This window comes from Mya arenaria, chromosome 9 (assembly GCF_026914265.1).
Source record: "Mya arenaria isolate MELC-2E11 chromosome 9, ASM2691426v1".
Taxonomy (NCBI): Eukaryota; Metazoa; Mollusca; class Bivalvia; order Myida; family Myidae; genus Mya; species Mya arenaria.
In genome coordinates, this window is record NC_069130.1 from 35264518 (window position 1) to 35283879 (window position 19362).

Genomic DNA, 19362 nt, shown 5'->3' on the forward strand with positions numbered 1-19362 from the left:
AAACAGTCAATAACACTAACATTATAGCCTTTTACTTCAAGATAATTCATATTCAATTTACATTGAGTTTGATAGTCAAAATAAGTTTAACTTTAACATCGTCTACTAAGACAAAGCCAGATAGTTGTCCTGTATGAGCGTTTAAATCATCAATAAGATATTTAACCCTCAACTCTTAAATCAATAATATATTAGCCGAGTATTGCCACCAACAATCGACATTTAACATGGTTGCATAAATAATCCCTGACAAAAACACCTTTACACCCAGAATTCTTTAATCCCCAATTTCTGTGTACACTTAGGAATTTGACATTCACGTTATCGAAATCATCTTATTCTGTTTCAGTGAAATAATATCATATTTTGACATAAACTTCTCAAAATCGAGGAAACGTAGCTTCGATATTATATTTCAAAAACACAGATACAAACAAATTTAAGATTTTACAACCAACACTTTTGCATTATGCATGAACGTTTAAATTATATGACTAGATTTCACATTAATATGAGTTGCAATGACATGGTTATCGTCTATAGGTTCATTAATGGGATTATCAGATATGTTATGTGAGGTAACACATGTGACAAAGTTTGTCGCGTTCAAACCGTCATCGTTCCTAACATCAGCCTCCTCTTCCTATCCTAGGTCTTCCAAACCAAGTTCCTTTAGATCAATGCGTAGTTTGTAAAGGTCATCAGAAACCTAAAAAAATATAGTAAAATGATTTCCAGGACTGTAGTCTCGTTGCCCTTACATGATTAACGATAGAAAATACAGGATCAAGTAAATTCACTCCCTCGTTCTCTCGCAAACTGATGTCTACCCTGAGTGTTGCTCAATAGCATCATCACAAGTCTAGTTTAGTGTCCATGTTTTGGCCACACACTTAGCAATTGCCTTAGTCTCATCCGCTGACAATTCAGTTTGCTTACCAAGTGGACCCATTTTCCCGTTATTGATCTTTTGGAACGACTAGGGGACATTAGTATTGCGTTTTGTTTGTAAAGATATGTCTGTTCAAGCTCAAATACCGTACATAAGTTACAACTACATGTATTCAAAATTAAAAACAAAACAAATTATTGCTGTGCTCCATCATTAACGGAGCACACATCAAGAACGAAAAACTATACCAAATTTATAGCAGCAAAATGAAACATAATCATCGGTTAAATTTAACTGCAAAAGTCGCTAAAGTCTACAAAGACAATCCAGTACAGTACTTAAGTGACCACCTGAATCTATTTATCATTACATGGGCAATTAAGTATATGCATAAGCACCGAATTTAGAATTTAAATGTACCTTCTGTCCCTGGAGATTTGCAAATTTGAACCAATCATCGCCCCCTCCCCCCCCCCCCCCCTTATTACCTTATTATGTGTACAAAGGGTGAAAATGTAGTTCAATCTTTATCAGTCGTCCTCAATATAATAGTCCTTACGTCGTAAGAATTAACAGACCTCTGGGACGCTTTCGCCAGGACAGTGAGTATAGTTAAGATTAAGCATTTAGTTAGCAATTGCTATGAAATATTAAAGTGACACTCTTATTCAAAATTAATGCATACACTTGTATAACAAACATCAGTTTCACTGATAAACGTTTAACTGCTTACTAAATAATGCATTTATGGAAAATAATAATTACTGCTAACAAGATTGTAACCGTGTATTTAATAGCAGAAAGCACAAAACTATTAAATGATTGGTGAATGCTAAAGATTTACAGTGATCTACTATAGTCTCATAAGGTAGAGATACCGTGTTTGATGCTCATTTCTTTCAAATTAAACTCGTTATCCTCATAAGAACCATTGTTTTCGACATGTATCCATCTATTTTTGAAATGTTTAAACAATATGATTAATTATGGAAAATCGTATTTGGGAGTAAGAGTGCATCTTTAAACTCTAACTTGCACAGCACGGTACGATGGTAATATGTTTCCTTGTGCGTTGGCTTCATGGTTTTAACAAGATCCTCGTGTCATGTACATTGTGTGTTTTGATTTATTACAGTGTTTTTGTCAATATAACCAGTATGGCGTACCGTCAAATAATTGTATCATCGCATTTACTTGTTGTCGATTGAATGTGTTTGTTGATAATAGCAATTTGGCATTCGCGCGTATTCGTGGATCATTGACAGCCGAGGAGTTGGCCAATTATCTTTAGCTTAATATGAAATAGACTTCTGTGGACGATAGAGACAGTCATTTATTTTAGTAGCGTATTTTTTACCGGTCTACACCAGTTTGTGATAAATCGCTGTGTCCTCGGCGCATGCGCTTTGTAACTAAGTTGACAGCTAAGTGCGCGGTTGTCTGGTGGCATGTAAAGCTTACGTCATCAGTACAAACTTGTAAAGATGTGTAAATAGGAAAAGCGACCATAAACTGTATTGATAGAAATACTGAACACATTCACACTTTTTTTTAACTCGTACGTTAAAATGAAAAATAAGCATCTACCAGAAGTTTTCGAAACATTTTAAGTTTTTTTCTCACTATTTCTGTTTTGCTTATAGTTATATTAATGTAATAATTAAAAAGAAATTATCTACATATCCTTATCACAATAAACTATTTTTTCTGATAGAATATTCATGACTAAGAGCTACTTAAAACTGCTCTCTCACAGATTGACAGTTATTTTTTAAGTTTTTGTATCAGAATCAACTGATCAATTAGTCACCGATGCTTTCACTTTATATATGCAATATAACTCACAATGAAACATTTCTCAATTATTTGGAAAACTCCCGAGCTTCTTTATACTTTTCAAAGCGTAAGTAACGCATTTAGCCATACAACATTATTTTTCAACAGTTTAAACTAAAAACTCCGATCTGATCATTTGACAGAAGTTTTAAAAAAATCCATTTTTTCAAAAAAAAAATTGCAAAAAAATGGCTCAATTCAAACCAAAAATGTTGTCAAAACGGCCATCCTCTGAGCGTGCACCTTTTCAGCAGGCTGTTGTACTCTTTCAATTTTTCTCCCAATGACCCTTATATGTCCGTTTTCTGTCCCTCATTTATCAAGACTATGCACACCTACTGAAAGCAACTCACACTAACCTTTTAGAGTTTGCAGATTTCAGAAGTTAAACTGCATTACAAGCATGCTCAGAAAGCCTAATGACCCTCTTTTTGAAGTCGGAATAAATGCGTTGCGAAGTTTTAAGCAAATATTTGCAGGGAATGGTATTAACTTATATTTATTCAGCATCTACATTTTATTCGTCTTACAAGCACATGAGCGGTTTTTACGTATATGCATGCAGAGAATACATAATACGTTGATTTTCGGATTGAGATCGAACAAAAATTCACCGGGTATTTACAGAAAGTTTTTTATTAAATTAAAAACAATGTGTGAGCATGAACGAAATTCGAAATTCGATAATTTTCCTATTTCTTTAATGCTTAATTAAAAAAAATATACTTGTATTCAATTGGCGTAAATTGGAAAATCTCGATAAATACACATAGTCATGACGTTATTTTGGTGTGAAAAGATGCTAGCTCTCATAACCCAGTGTGTGTATAGCACGTGATAAGGCAATATTTTACCAGGGTTTGATTGAGAGTTTAGTCTTTTCACTTCGACAAACCTTTTCAAAATACGGCCGTCCGACGGAGCGCTGTCAAACAGTATTTTTGACAGGTTTGTCGAAGTGTTTGATGAAACTAATCACCTTATAAAACTTCTGTAATAACACGAAGGCGGGACTCTGTAAGCGGCATAGACTGCCCTTTGTTTTATTAAAAAAGGTGTAGTAAAAGAAAAGATATCTTTGATTTAAGTCTTTATTTTAGGAAATATGTTGCCTTCCGACGTAGCATATATGACGTAATTTATCACGTGGTATACACACACTGTAACCTATCTCTTTGCACAGATGCGGATCCTCGTTTTACTTGCCTGTTTGGGCGTGGCCTTTGGCCAGCAGCTCACAATAACCAGTAGCTGGAACGGCGGGTTCCAGGGATTCTTCACGATGAACCCCGACCATGACCTGCACGGATGGAAGGTCCATCTCCACTTTGACAAGCCAGTCGATAATCTGGAGGTAAAGAACGTATTGTCTGAATTACTACTTAAGAGTACTACAAAAAACACAATGATTATTCAAGGTTGGTGGTTCGAGCCCAGCTAGGGGAATATTGGTTGTGTGCAAGCTTATTTATACTCGCATCCGGGCTTGCCCATTCGGCGAGTGCCCCGATAAGATTGTTAGTCATTTTATGTGTATTGGAGCATAGTGCACAGACAGAATATAACCCTGATTAGAGCTACCCTGGTTCCTTAACGTGCACCAGTGTATAGCACTGTCATACGGGACCCCCATTTAATGTCCCTCCCGGAAGACGATTAGTATTTGTTAAGTGGGGCGGGGGAATCAACTGGTATAATTTTACATGAACTTAATTTATGAAGGGATGTTTAGCGATTCGCACATGCGCAGTGAAATATTGAGACATTTCGGGACTTACACAATGATAGTCACTATGTGTTTTAGTCTTCTTAACAATAATGGTTTAGAAAGACTATAACTCAGAAAATCTGCCTATGTATGTGCTTGGGTACTTGACAGTGTCATTCATGGTGTGGTTGAGGAATTGACAGCAATAGTACATGTAGATGCTATCATCCAAACACACCAGCCTCAACCAATCCGAAATTGGTTAATTTCATACAACTATGTATGTGCGTGGTTGACTCATTTTACGGATCCCAATTCCAGAATTTGTTTACATACAATCCCTATCATATTCCTTCTTGTTCAGATATGGCGAGCGGAAGTAGAGTCACATTCGCCGACGGAGTGGGTCGTGCACAATGTCGCATACGACGCCGACCTCAGCCCCGGAGCCAATTACCAGGTTGACTTTGTAGCCCGGGCGGGCGGGGATCAGCCCGCTCACGGAACCTACTCTATTGAAGGTTCGTGTACAAACCTTGAGTTTATTATTTCATGTTCTTTTTTACGATTACCAAAATATGATTTTTTTATATTTATTGAATTTTGTTTATAGATAATTTATGCATTTGTTTGCTAATAAACATGACGCTTTAGTTTATATCCCCAATTTCTCGAAACTTTTTAAGCTTAACTGACTTAAGTAGCTTATTTCAAAAAGTCAAGATACATACTTAAATTGAACTTTGATAAACGAAAAATTACCATAAAGATCATTCCTATCTTAAGTATTAAAGCTCTTGAAGAAATGAGTATTAAGCAAATTATTAAAAAAAAAAAATAGTGAGCTTAGATTAATCTTGCCATAAGAGACTTAAGAAGTTTCGAGAATAAGGGCCTTAGCCAGAGCCATGTCTCAGTGCTTTGATCCGGTTCATTGACTTATCTTACAGTCCAAAACACTCAGATTCTTCTTTTAAAATGCCGATAATTCTATAGCGGTTGACCATAATTATTCAACTTTAGATCTGTTTTTAATTCAAACATTCACTTAAAACTACATAATATTGAAAATAAGCGCGTATGAGTTGCAACGGTGTCATCTCTTTCTTTCTAAGTCTAGTTACTGCACCAACAAGCATAATTATTGAAATTATACACAAAATTATACACAAACGCTTCAACGAGGGTTGCGGGTGACGTAACTGTTTATTCCTCTGTTGTCAATGACAACGTTCAATAAATAACGTGCTGTATAAGAGAATAACATTGAAGTTTATCTGCACTTTAGGATATGAACAGTAAGATATTCGTATTTTGTATCCCTGTTGTATTGAAGCGCATACAATGCAAGCGGGGAACCAATTTGCACATTTGAATTTGTGAGCGACATTCGGAACCCCTCGACTATTTCCATCGAAAACAACTTTGCAATGTCATACTATTTTACATGTAACTACACTGCAAGTAGTTCGCGTAGTTATTTCAATTATGCATTTAAACTAAATACCTTTACTCATGGGAATTTTAATAATTCAAGCAATAAAAAACTTGGTTGTCAATTGAAAACTATATATACAATATACACGTTAAACAGAACAATTTTTAATTATTATTAATTGATATTTTACGAACTACTCCTTCTAAATAATCAGCATACATCGAGGTTATTTTCGATGGAAAATGGCCGAGGAGTTCCGAATGGGTGCGCGACTGATAGCCTTAAATGGTCTGAAAATAAACTCATGGTCAGTTGGCGTTAGCTCATAGATAACACTGTCGGCAAACATTGTGCAGTCTTAAGTGGCAACGAACTGCGCTTATACAATACCAGACATTTGCAAAAATAGAATATCTTTGTTTCCAAATATGTTCGGATCGTTGACGTCATTAATTATCACATGTCTTGTAAGATTATGCGCCGTGTTCGTAGAGAAGAAAGTACATACTGGTATTAGTAATAGTTTATAAGAGATATTAATGAATAATGAAGAAATATAAAAGAAAAAAAATGTACAAGTTATCAATATAAAATGTATTAGTTCGTGATGATTGTTTTATTTCTTACCCTTATTTTCCTTTATCTATAAATGGTATCTGTATTGCAACTAGAAGATGGTTATAGATGAGCTCGGAACAAATTGTAAATCCCGCATAGGACCTTTCCGGCGACATTGAAGAACAGAACAGAATAGAACAGAATTTTATAATGCACCTGTCAATTTTAACCACGCGGAGACACACTGCTGGTAAAATCCCCGCCAAATGCCCCCGCACCCCTGGGACATCCTAGGTTCTGCCCATTACCCGCTGTTTTCGGCGTGAAAACGCACTCACTCGGCACTGCGAGACCAACAGTAATGTAAAAACACGTCCCATTTCCCCCGCTATCCCCGGTATATCCCAGGACCCAGGGGGACAGTTGTTACAATTGACTAGTGCATAACTATACCGACTAGTGCATACCTATACCAAATAGGTACATAGTACACCTACTAAACAGTCGTTAATTCAAAGTTCAATTATGAGCTACAGTTATTCCATTTCAAGTAATGGTGTCCATTATGGGAAACCAACCGAAACAATCCATCACACCGTCGTTTATAACAAACAGCCCATTGACACTAAATAAGTGAAATTGGATCACTGAATGACAACCGTGTTAACGATTTTCAGACAAATAAATTGACAACATTTTTTATTGAAATTTGAATCTGCTATTCTGTAGCATGCCGTGATTTTAGCCAGTGCCAACATCTACATGTAAGGTAAGCCGCGCGAAACATATCAAATATACTAATGGTATTTACGCTCCTAAGACAGGAACACTACCGACTGTGGTATCGAGGTTTCGAAGGAATTGTTTTTGTTTTTTAATAGATGGAGCAGCCAAATGGATCACTTGTACGGAATAAGCAGTTGATTACATACTGTATTTGCTGTTGTAGGTGCTGGTTCGGCGGCCACAAACCCTCCGGGTGGCAATCCAGGCGGCAATACTGCCGCCCCTGGCGGTGGCAACCCTATCACGGCCGCCCCGTCCAGTGGCACAGCAGGTAAATTTGCTTCTTGACATGAGCGTACTACAAGATCTGTACTGTTCTAGATGTTTAATGGACTTCATCAAGTATTTCAAATTGAATGGTAACAATGACGTCATTAAGCACGTCATTAACATTAACAAAGTTCTGAACAATCGGCCTATTGTGTTATATGTTTTTATAAACAGTAGCCATACATTATCATAATAACCACGCCTCCAACATGACGCAGCATCATTGGTCCAGGACTAGTCACGCAGTGACCCCATCTCTTTCATATGGAGTCACTGATATTTATATCTTACCGAAATGGCGTCTCTTTTCCGATTCCGACGAAAAAATGATATACTTCCCATATATTGATTAATGTGAACAAGTTGTCGACGTGATATATACGGCGCTAGTTATATCACACGGTATGTAATATAAGGAGCAAAACAAAACTATATTCGGGTTCGAGCTCTCTTATCAGACCGCATTCAAGTTGATGAAGATGAGTTTATCTCTCTGACGATGACCCAAAACAAGATGTGTGTACATCAAGTCTCCAAAATGCAATGATGCAATGCCATTGGTCCAGGACTGGTCACGCGATGACTTCATATTTTCCATATTGGGTCGTTTAATTATAGCTAATCAAAACGGTGTCTATTTTCCGATTCCGGTGAATAAATGATACATTTGCCATTAATTGATCAGTGTAAACAGGTTGTCGTCGTTATATACGTTACTGCGTTAGTAAGTGACCCGATCTCGGATATACGGGACGCAGGTGACCATACTGGGTAAGCTACTAACCCCGTAACATATAATATACATATTATAACTTTCTTTATCTGTCTTTCCCGGCTCATCCAGGCTCAACTATGAAGTACGACTACGCAAAAGCTCTCGGCATGTCCATCCTGTTCTACGACGCCCAGAGGTCTGGAAGACTTCCAGCTAATAACCCCATTTCCTGGAGGGGCGACTCCGCAGTCAACGATGGCGCCGACGGACACGATCTTAGTGGGGGATGGTACGACGGTATGTGTTCTACCATACTATACTATAGAATAACATTTGTTATGGTGTCGTTAGGAAAAAAACGATTATAAAGTACTGTCGAAAGATATCATTTACGAATGATGTTGCTGATAATCGATTCAAAATGAATAGAAGTTATAAAGGATATTTGTTGAATACAGTGTAAGATCGTATTTTATTTCACGAGTGGTCACAGAAAAAATATGTTCACGAGTGGCGTAGCCACGCTTGGAAAAATTATTATTATGTGACCACCATATGTACAGTTATGTATGTGTCACAACTGTGTTTAGCTATGTGTGTGTCACATATGTGTGCAGATATGTATGTGTCACATATGTGTACAGCTACGTATGTGTCACACCTGTGTACAGCTATGTATGTGTCACACCTGTGTGCAGCTATGTATGTGTGACAAATGTGTGCAGTAATGTATGTGTCACACCTTTGTACAGCTATGTATATGTCACACGTGTGTATAGTAATGTATGTGTCACACCTGTGTACAGCTATGTATGTGTAACTCGTGTGTAAAGCTATGTATGTGTCACACCTGTGTGCAGCTATGTATGTGTCACACGTGTGTATAGCTATGTATGTGTCACACCTGTGTGCAGCTATGTATGTGTCACACGTGTGTATAGCTATGTATGTGTCACATATGGGTGCAGTTATGTATGTGTCACACCTGTGTATAGCTATGTATGTGTCACACATGTGTACAGTAATGTATGTGTCACACGTGTGTACAGTATTGTATGTGTCACACCTGTGTATAGCTATGTATGTGTCACATATGTGTGCAGTTATGGATGTGTCACACCTGTGTATAGATATTTATGTGTCAAATATGTGTACAGCTGTGTGACACATTTTGTTCAGTCATTTGTCACATATGTGTACAGGTATGTGACACATTTGTTCAGGCATTTGTCACATATGTGTACAGCTGTGTGACACATTTTGTTCAGGCATTTGTCACATATGTGTACAGCTATGTGACACATTTGTTCAGGCATTTGTCACATATGTTTGCATTCATGTGTCACACATTTATGCAGTCATTTGTCTACGATTTTTGTGCAGTCATGTGTTACAGGTTTGTGCCATCATATTACACAGGCTGACTTTTTCCTTACAGCCGGTGACCACGTCAAGTTTAACCTTCCGATGTCTTTCTCTTCCTGGGTGCTCAACTATGGCTTCATCAAGTTCCAGGACGCTTATGAAAACTCCGGACAGAAAGACATGATGTGCGACATGGCCAAATGGCCGTTGGAGTACTTCTTGAAATGTTGGATTCCAGATCAACAAACTCTATACGTCCAGGTCGGTGGAAGATATGAACAAAATCTCGCTTGATTGACAAACAAGTTATTGCCATTACCAGGACTGTAATTTGACTAAGGTCTCAGTAGAGTGCTCCCAAGCCGGAAAACGAACCCGGATCGCCTTGGTGAAAATTGAGTGCGGTAACAACTGTGAAGACCGGAAAATCATTTATTTATGCTGATTTTGGATAGCTATTGAACAATAGACCTTTGCACTATTGCTATTGAGCAATTGACTGAGGCACTATTGTTATTGAACAGTTGACTTAGGCGCTATTGCTATTGAACAATTGACTTTTGCGTTATTGCTATTGAACAGTTGAATTTGGCACAATTGCTATTGAACAATTGACTTTGGCACTATTGCTATTGAACAATTGACTTTTGCTTTATTGCTATTGAACAATTGATTTGGCACAATTGCTATTGAACAGTTGAATTTGGCACACTTGCTATTGAACAATTGACTTTGGCACTATTGTTATTGAAAAATTGACTTAGGCACTATTGCTTTTAACAATTAACTAAGGTTACATTGCTTTTGGGCAGTTGACTTAGGCTTAATTGCATCAACCAATTGACATAAACGCTATTGTTTTCGAACAAATGACTTATGTACTTTTGCTATTGAACAATTGAATAAGGCGCTATTGCTATTGAAAAATTGACTGCGACCCTTTTTTATTAAACAAGTGGCATAGGCATAAAACTTATTAAACAATTGACTTTGGCACTGTTGCTATTGAACAATAAACTTCGGCACTATTACTTTTGAAATTTGGCACTTTTGCTATTGAGCTATTGACTAAGGCACTTTTGTTTTAGATCAATTTACTTAAGTACTTGCTATTGAATAATTGACTTAGGCGCTATTACTATTGAACAATTGACTTTGATACTATTTCTATTGAACACTTGACTAAGGCACGATTGCTATTGAATAATTTACTAATTATGCTTGTTACGTTAAGGTTGGCGATGGTTACGCTGACCACGGTTACTGGGGCCGCCCGGAGAACATGCACATGGGAAGACCCGCGTACAAGGTGAACGCCGGATGCCATGGCTCTGACGTCGCTGGTGATACTGTGTCAGCCATGGCCTCAGGCTATCTTGTCTACAAGGATATATGTGGTGGTAAGTTTATTTATGGTAAATTTTAGTAATGGATGATCAATGCTGATAGGTCCTGTGTTGTAGCTTGTTATAGCGAACTACTCTTGGAAGATAACGATATCTTGTACTACTACTGTGTTGTATATGCATTTGATAGTGTCAACACGTTAAATATTTGTTCTGGCAATCGAAGTGAATGCTCAGGAGTATTTTAAAACTCCTGAGCGCCCGAATCCACGATCAATTCCGTTGCACACATATCGGCTAGAAACGTGTTCTATCGGAATTAATACGTGAACTTATAAGTATTTTTCTAGAGAAATAAATAAAAGATCACGAAATTTAAACAATTAAAACATATTATTTAGACTTGCTTCCGTTATCTTTCAGTAAGAATAGCTGTAAGTATAGTTATGGCAATGTATATATACAGCAACATTTTATTCTTTCCAAATTCTGTTCTTGTTATATTTTACAATTTCTTATGTTAAACATACGTCGGATACCCCAGGAACACTACTCCGCCATACTGCGTTCGTTGTGTACCGTTGGCGATTGGCTTGGAAAATCTCGTTACCATGAATAATAAATGAAGAAGTTTCAGTAGTTCCGCTAGGAAATCTCTCCTGAAATCTGACTGTCGCATACATGTATATGCAAAGACACTCATTCTAATATTTTTTTACAAAGAAAACGTTTTCCGGAGGAGCTCTAAGACGCTCCGCCTGATTACTACAAATTTTAAACCAAACACCTAAACCACTCGCCTGCGGAGACTATTGCCAGTAGAGGGTTATTTCATTGTAAAAACATAAAATTTCGTTCGAAAGAAGGGTTTTCTTGTCGGACATTTGTCTACGGTTTGTATAAAGTGTTACGGAAGTGCGTACAGTGGCTGCCGACGATGGATGTAATATTGTTACTTGTAAACTACTTTAAATGACAACTTAAATAATATTATACATATGTGGGATTAATGACTGCACACCAATTTGCGACAAATGATATATCATTTCTTCCAGATACCGCGTTCGCTGATCGTCTGCTCACCGCCGCCAAAAGTCTCTACACATTTGCCAAGAACAATCGTGGCAAATATACAGACTGTGTAACACAGGCTAAAGACTTCTACGGGTAACGCATATTTTATGTTGTATTCGTTGATCGTTTTAATTATCATGTATGATACTACTAGTTGGTTCTGTAACACTGGTTACAAGTATATTGATCCGCCTGATATAGCACATTGGTTTGGCATACATTATTTTTTCCAAAATCTAGAGGTATCGCACTTATTCTCCCAATCCAAAAATACACAGCCAGTTAAAAGAATTCAAAACGATTTGTGTCATTTTGTAATTGAATGCTGATAAAGACCCTGCAAACTACATGTGTAATATTCCATGTATGTTCAGGGATCAGACCTCAACATAAGCTAGAACTCCGATTCCACCATAACCTTAATGTTAAACTTATATGGCCGGTGACCCCATATAAAATTGGTTATGCTTAAAATGCCTTTTTTGTTGATTTTTAACATTTTAATATTTAAATTACCAAAAGTACATTATGCATAGAGATTCAAGTATTTTTTTATATTTGCTCTTTAGTTCAACTGAAATTTGATGTAGAGTGATCTATTTTGGAATCTTAGAGAGCAAAACAACTGTTTTTCGGCATAAACAGTCCAACCCCGTTGACCCGAACTCGCTTGGCTCGAATTCCTGGTTGGTTCGAACTTAATGTTAAGTAACGATTTCTTTAAACTGAACATAATCAATCCCGCTTGGCTCGAATTTTCCGAGGCTCGATGTATTTACACCGGTCCCTCGAAGTTCTAACCATGTGGGTTCGTGTGTGTTTTTAAACTTTCTTTTTTTTTCTTCACACAAAACCGTTCAAACGGTTACAAAATAATATGGGGTCACATGGCGTCCGAAATTGACATGATCGTAGGTCGGATTCATTATTCAACGCTTTAACAATTTGTTGCAATTCGTTTACACTTATCCAGGTCAACAGGAGATGCTGATGAGCTGGCGGGTGCAGGAGCATGGTTGTACAAGGCCACGGGAGAAGCAGGTTACTTGAATGACGCCAAGCAATTCTACCCCGCCGGAACGGCTTGGGGATTCGGTTGGAACGACGCCAACGTCGGCGTAGCTGTAAGTTTATTTCAGTGTATACATACATCAGCTTAACGTGTTGAGTATGAGTAATATGTAAACGTTACAAACATATCACAAATATTCTGCGTTGTTAACCGTCTCATGATGGCCAATCACTTAGAGGCCTAGTTTAATCCTTCTATATGTGACAACCCCCCCCCCCCAAAAAAAAAAAAAAATAAATAAATAAATAAGATACAATAAAAATGTGTATCGATCTTAATCTTATTGCCTTATTGTCCTATCAGATCTCAGATCAGAGTATCCTGCAGTTTTGGAGGTTTTTATTATAGAAATGGATCCTAAATTGCCCTGAGCCAATAAACAAATACACAGGAAATTGGCCCCTACTGTGACAACAGTACAATTAGCAACAGATGCACAGCGGGGGTTGTCTGCCAAACATTCCTTAAACTAAGGCTTTAAAACAAAATCATGAAAATGTCATTCGGCAGCTTCCTGTATAAACATGGCTAATTCTTTGATTTGGTCAAAGTTGGCCAATGTGTATTAGTTACTCAATATATAGATATCCAAAAATATTTTTTTTTACAAATCAAATTAATTTAAATGTGAAAAGTGGTCAAACTATAACCTATGGACAATTTATAAAGGTATTATAGAATTGGATGCTGCATTTTGCCCAAAACTATATATTTCTTGACCTTCGGAGTAAAAGGGAGATGAATTTCCAATATTTAACACTGTCCGAGCGGTGTCGTAGAATCTAACTGTTTGTCATAATAAGCATTTTATTGAACTGAGTTTGCTATTTTCATACGTACGATGTATAAAACTACAATTTTTTTAATCTTGTAGTGTTTGTTCAATATACATGTATGATAGATTGTGATATAGTAGGTCACATTTTAACCCTTGTAAATTTAATTTAAGTATACATCATGTCGTTTGTCTCAGAATTCCATCGCCATCTTCGATATCAAAGCTAGATTCATGAAGGGGCATTCGTTGTTATTGAATTCATCATGACTTACGACATCGTGCACACACACACACACACACACACACACACACACACACACACACACATATATATATATATATATATATATATATATATATATATATATATATATATATATATATATATATATATATATATATATATATATATATATATATATATATATATATATATATATATATGGTATAACACTACTAGACGTGTTTTGACTTTGATTATAAGGCTTTTCATAAAGGAAGATATTGAAAACTCCGGATAGCTCGAAACATCGGTAAACTCGATCATTTATGTCGGGACCCCAACGTCCTCGAGTTATCGCAGTTTTACTGTACAACTAAATCATCACAGTATCGGTCTTTTTTAGCTGTTGCTTTATGAAGAGACGAAGGGGGCAACATACAAGAACGACATCGACAGTTATCTGCACAGCTACATGCCCGGTGGCAGTGTAGCAATGACCCCGTGTGGAATGTCCTTCAGGGACAAGTGGGGACCAGCCAGATATGCCGGTAAGGAGTGAGATGGGTTGAAATAAGTGTGATGTGGTAATGCTTATCGGAATCAAACACATATATACAACAGTATAATTATCACATGATTTAACATCTTACACCTTTTATTAACCGCCTTTTCTCAATATATATATATTTACTGAAAGCATAAGTATTATATATTCAGTTGGCTGGAATCTATTGTTCTAAGTCTCCCCGCCATTACATGAACTGATTAATACACGTATACACTTAATAATTATGACAATGCAAACTTTGATTAACTTTAAATCTACATTAATTCTTCCATTTAGCTAACGCTGCGTTTGTGGCAGCTGTTGCCGCCGCCGACGGACTATCACCCGACGCGTACAAAAACTACGCCATGTCACAGATCAACTATCTTCTTGGAGATAACAAACTTCACATTAGCTACGAGATCGGATTCGGAGACCATTTCCCGAGGAAGCCACATCATCGTGGAAGGTATCTCTACTGTGGTTAATGCTGCATTCTCATGTATTGACAGTTTTTACATTTTTTTATTTTGTCTCAGAATCAGCTGATTTTGGTATCATTCAATCAATTGGGCATCATAAAAGATAACTCACAATAGAACAAATCTAATTTTTTTGGAAACTCATTTTGCTTAAGGCGTTAGTAACGCTTTTAGCAAAATAGCATTTTTCGAACGTAAATATGAAAACTGTGAACTAACTGTTTGTCAGAAGTCTTGTAACACTGGTTTCCAGACTTTGTGGCAAAATTTGGCTCATTCCTGGACAAAAATAAAATAAGGTGTTAAAATGGTCATTCTGTGTAGCTTTAACATTTTACAACAATAATGTTTGATCGATCAGTTGTGTACCCTTAAAGTTTATACTTATTGTTGTTATACCACCGTATAAAATGTTTGAAGGGCTCCGTAGGGGTAGGGGTATAAGGTCTTGACCACGGGGACGGTTGGTCGGTCTATTGTTCAGTGTGTTGGCAAACGTTTGGGGACTGAACTTATCCTTCAGTTTAAGAGTAATCACTCTGATACAAGGTACACATTTTAACCATTATTGGTAATAGTTTTTGGCGTATTTTCGTTGACCTGCGTTAATTTAGTATAAAAGTTATGTGCCCTTGAATACGTTTTGTTACACTTTTTGCTTTAATAGAGATGGTGGGGCAATCTATTTTGAAAATTTTAGTAATATATTTTTGATACGTGTTATCTATTGATACCAAAATTGGTATAAGTTCCGAGCGTGTTGCACTTGACCGTACTTTACCATATCGCTGACACCGGCCAGCTCAGTTTACGTTGTGTGCCCTTGAACATCAGATTAACCAATCTCCTACGCAGTGATCTCCCCTGACAAGCAGATAATAGCTATGCCACCATGAGCCAGTAAAGCTGAAATGCAACTATATAATCTTTCGACCTTTTTTGTGTGTGTGTGGGGGGGGGAGGGGGGGTAGTTTTAATAACATTTCAATTATTCAAGATGAATGATGGAGGTTGGACGAAAAAAACACTTGAAAACAAAGAGTATATACATTTTTTTCTATGTATCACGTGATATTTATTAATGATGGAGTGATTTGCATGGTGCACTGTAAGGGAAGTAACATTGCGTGGAGCGAGCAGTCTTTGTGTCCTAATGCTACGTTTACACTATGTTCCCGGTGGTGGCAGCCCCGTTTCAGACAACCGTGGAGAAAACGGGATAAACGTGAGACAGCGCGGGGGAACGGGATATGCAAATGTGACAGACCGTTATTGCCGTGCATGCCGGGCCAGAATTTTAAACTGTCAAAAAAATTGCCACGGCAGCCACGGCAGCCACGGTGTGGATGAGAAACGTAGTAAAACGGGGTAAACGCAATGACACGTGACAGTACGTGGCAGTACGTAATAGGCCGTTACACAACTTATAAATCGTCCGTAGGGGGGTGGGAATCATATGTAATCCCCGGCATCTGAGGTTCCTTTATAGTTTTGTCACGTCGTGCTTCGTTTTGTCACGGTTTTCACGGCAAGCTAGGGTGGACGATAGCCGTTTCGTTACGTTTCATTTGCGGTGAAAACACAAAATCTTCTTCATCTTGGGAATTCATGTTTACTTGTCGAAGTATTCGGATAAAGTGATTGCTGTTGCCCGGGGGATTTTCTTTATACCGTGGACACAAACGTACTCCAAAGCTCTGCGGTGTTCGCGTTCGATGCATATGAGGCCTTGACAAAACGTGGAAAACGCATCAGACCTTGATCAAGACGTGAAAAACGTGAGGGATCCTATCAGAACGTATCGGACCGGGACGCAACGTACATGCATCCCTGGTAGACCGCGCCCGGACCTTAGTGCGCCTTGGACGAACCACTTTTTCGCCTCTACGGCTTGTCACGGTTACCTTAATAAAACGTGACAAAACTTAGCACAACCTAACAAAACTTGTAAGGGAAGTAACATTGCGTGGAGCGAGCAGTCTTTGTGTCCTCAGGTGAAGACGGAAACCTCGCGTAGGGCAAACACTTGATTTTGATTTTCACAATGTGATGATCTTTTTATCATGATAAGGTCTTATATAAAGAAGTATATTATTTAGTATGTTGCGTCTAAATGCGTCCAAGATATTGTTGCCGTTCTAAAATCAATACACGGTAAAATATTTTGTGCATTTCAAATTAAACGAACTAATTCTAAGAGAGCGAATTCGAGTTTATCTATGTAAATTGTGTTGGTAGAGAATAGTGACTTCAATTTCAATTATGTTAATTACATCAGTCATATACACCAATAACCAAAATAGAGCGCAAAATAGCTTTTTTGGAGAGAGGAACTATATTAAATAATGATAATTATTATACAAGATACACGATACAATAATCTTTATTTAAAGTCGGGGATATTTTTACAAGAAACAGTAACTCAGTGAGCTATTTTCTGACATGAATAAGAAACATACTTATCATATCATACACATAACAATGAGCTTGTGACCTGGAAATAAAAGCATATAGGTTAAAATTGACAAATATTGGAACAAGTATTTACTAAAGCCGTTCGTAATAACATTCATGCAAAAAATTACAAAAAGTAAGTTTAGATTAGAGCATTGAAACAGTGATTACACCAACTAGTTTTCCCAGCTGTACGGGCAATCCACACGCGTACGGTTCCGCTAGTTGACATACCACTGTAAAATGGTTAGTTCTTTAAAGAGCATAACTTACAGCATACTCGTATACATATGAATAGCAAAATTGTAAATTATATACATGGGAATTACAGCATGGTTCATTGATGTGTAGTTGGTAAAAAGGTATAGGGTTATATTTAATCTAGCTTGGTATGAAAACTCTTTGGAAAGTATTGCTTAGAGGAGGTATAATAATTAGCTCTCTTTTAATTAAAAACGCTAGTTCTATGTTCATATGTGTTTTCCATCGTGTCGGCCCAGCTATTATCAATATATAATCTCAAACACATTTTTATTCAGTTCCTGCCCAACCACCACGACCTCGTGCAACCCCGGAAGCGGGGCGGACAACCCTAACGTGCTGATCGGTGGCCTTGTTGGTGGACCCGACCAGGGCGACAACTACGACGATCGACGGGATGATTACGTGAAAAACGAGGTCGCCTGCGACTACAATGCCGGCTTCCAAGGAGCCCTCGCTGGTACGTTTTTAGTTAAGCCATTATTCAAATATATGACTCTTTAATTTACTTTCGGTATACGCATTAACAATGGTCAAAATGTGACTGTTAATATGACGTAGTAATTCTTGGAAAATAATATCAATTAATCCAGTATCAAGGAACATAACCTGTGTTTAAAATCAGCACGACTACCATAAACATTGCCAATTCATAATGGGCTGTGAAGTTTTGTCATTTGATATACAGTCGAATCCGTTTACTCGAACTCCCAGGGACCAATGATAATACATCGAGCCTCGGAAAATTCGACCCAAGCGTGATTGTTTACCTTTAGTATAAACAAATCGGTCTTTACATCTAGTTCGATCCAACGAGGAATTCGAGCAAAGCGAATTTGAGCCAACGGGGCTCGACAGAAATATGTTACATAAAACCATATACCTGAGCATTATATGTTTTTGTGGTTTTCAGGTCTGTATCATTTCTCTGTCAACAACGCACTTCCGGCAGCTCCTGCTGCAAGATGCTAAACGCCGAAGAATTCCAAATAGCTAAATCCGTTCAATGAATGTTAAAGAACGGGAAATTCCAAATAGCATAGAGTATTAGTATAAATTCTGTAAAGTTTTGTGTACCTTATATATCAATTCAATAAAGAATACCAATATGCCAGTGTGTTGCTTAACCAGCATATATAACCAGCAGCCAATTGCATTAAAATGAAAAAGTTTTCCACAGCTAGGCTATCTTACTCTGGACGGCATTGATCGACACAAACGTCGCTCCACTTGCCGCAGAATAAGATCCCATTCCTCTCTCAATGCTTTGGCGAACTCATTACGTGTCCGTCGGGCAGGGTGACGTCGTAGTATACGACGACCTAATTCAATAGGGTTTAAATCCGGTGGCTTTGATGGCCATTCTAGTGTATTAATGATATTTGTATATAAGAATTCCACTGTGATTCTTGCCGTTTGCGGACGTGAGTTGTCGTACCGAAAGGTGAGACGTTGACGTTGACGTCGCATCATTGGAGTAACAACAGGCCGCAATACTTCGTCAATATATCGTCTGACGGTCACATTTCCCTCAAGGGCGATGAATTCTGACCGAAA

The 19362-nt window shown here is 37.6% G+C and overlaps 1 protein-coding gene across 1 annotated transcript; it reads left to right on the forward strand.

Moving 5' to 3' along the window:
* Positions 1-1457: 1457 nt before the first annotated feature.
* On the forward strand, positions 1458-18916 carry LOC128246761 (endoglucanase E-4-like). Its single transcript, XM_052965178.1, has 13 exons — positions 1458-1494; positions 3912-4082; positions 4801-4957; positions 7382-7489; positions 8333-8500; positions 9642-9829; positions 10803-10968; positions 11970-12081; positions 12962-13112; positions 14465-14609; positions 14906-15077; positions 18084-18265; positions 18719-18916. The coding sequence occupies exons 2-13, from the start codon at positions 3912-3914 to the stop codon at positions 18775-18777; spliced, it is 1779 nt and encodes a 592-aa protein (XP_052821138.1). The 5' UTR covers positions 1458-1494; the 3' UTR covers positions 18778-18916.
* Positions 18917-19362: the final 446 nt, after the last annotated feature.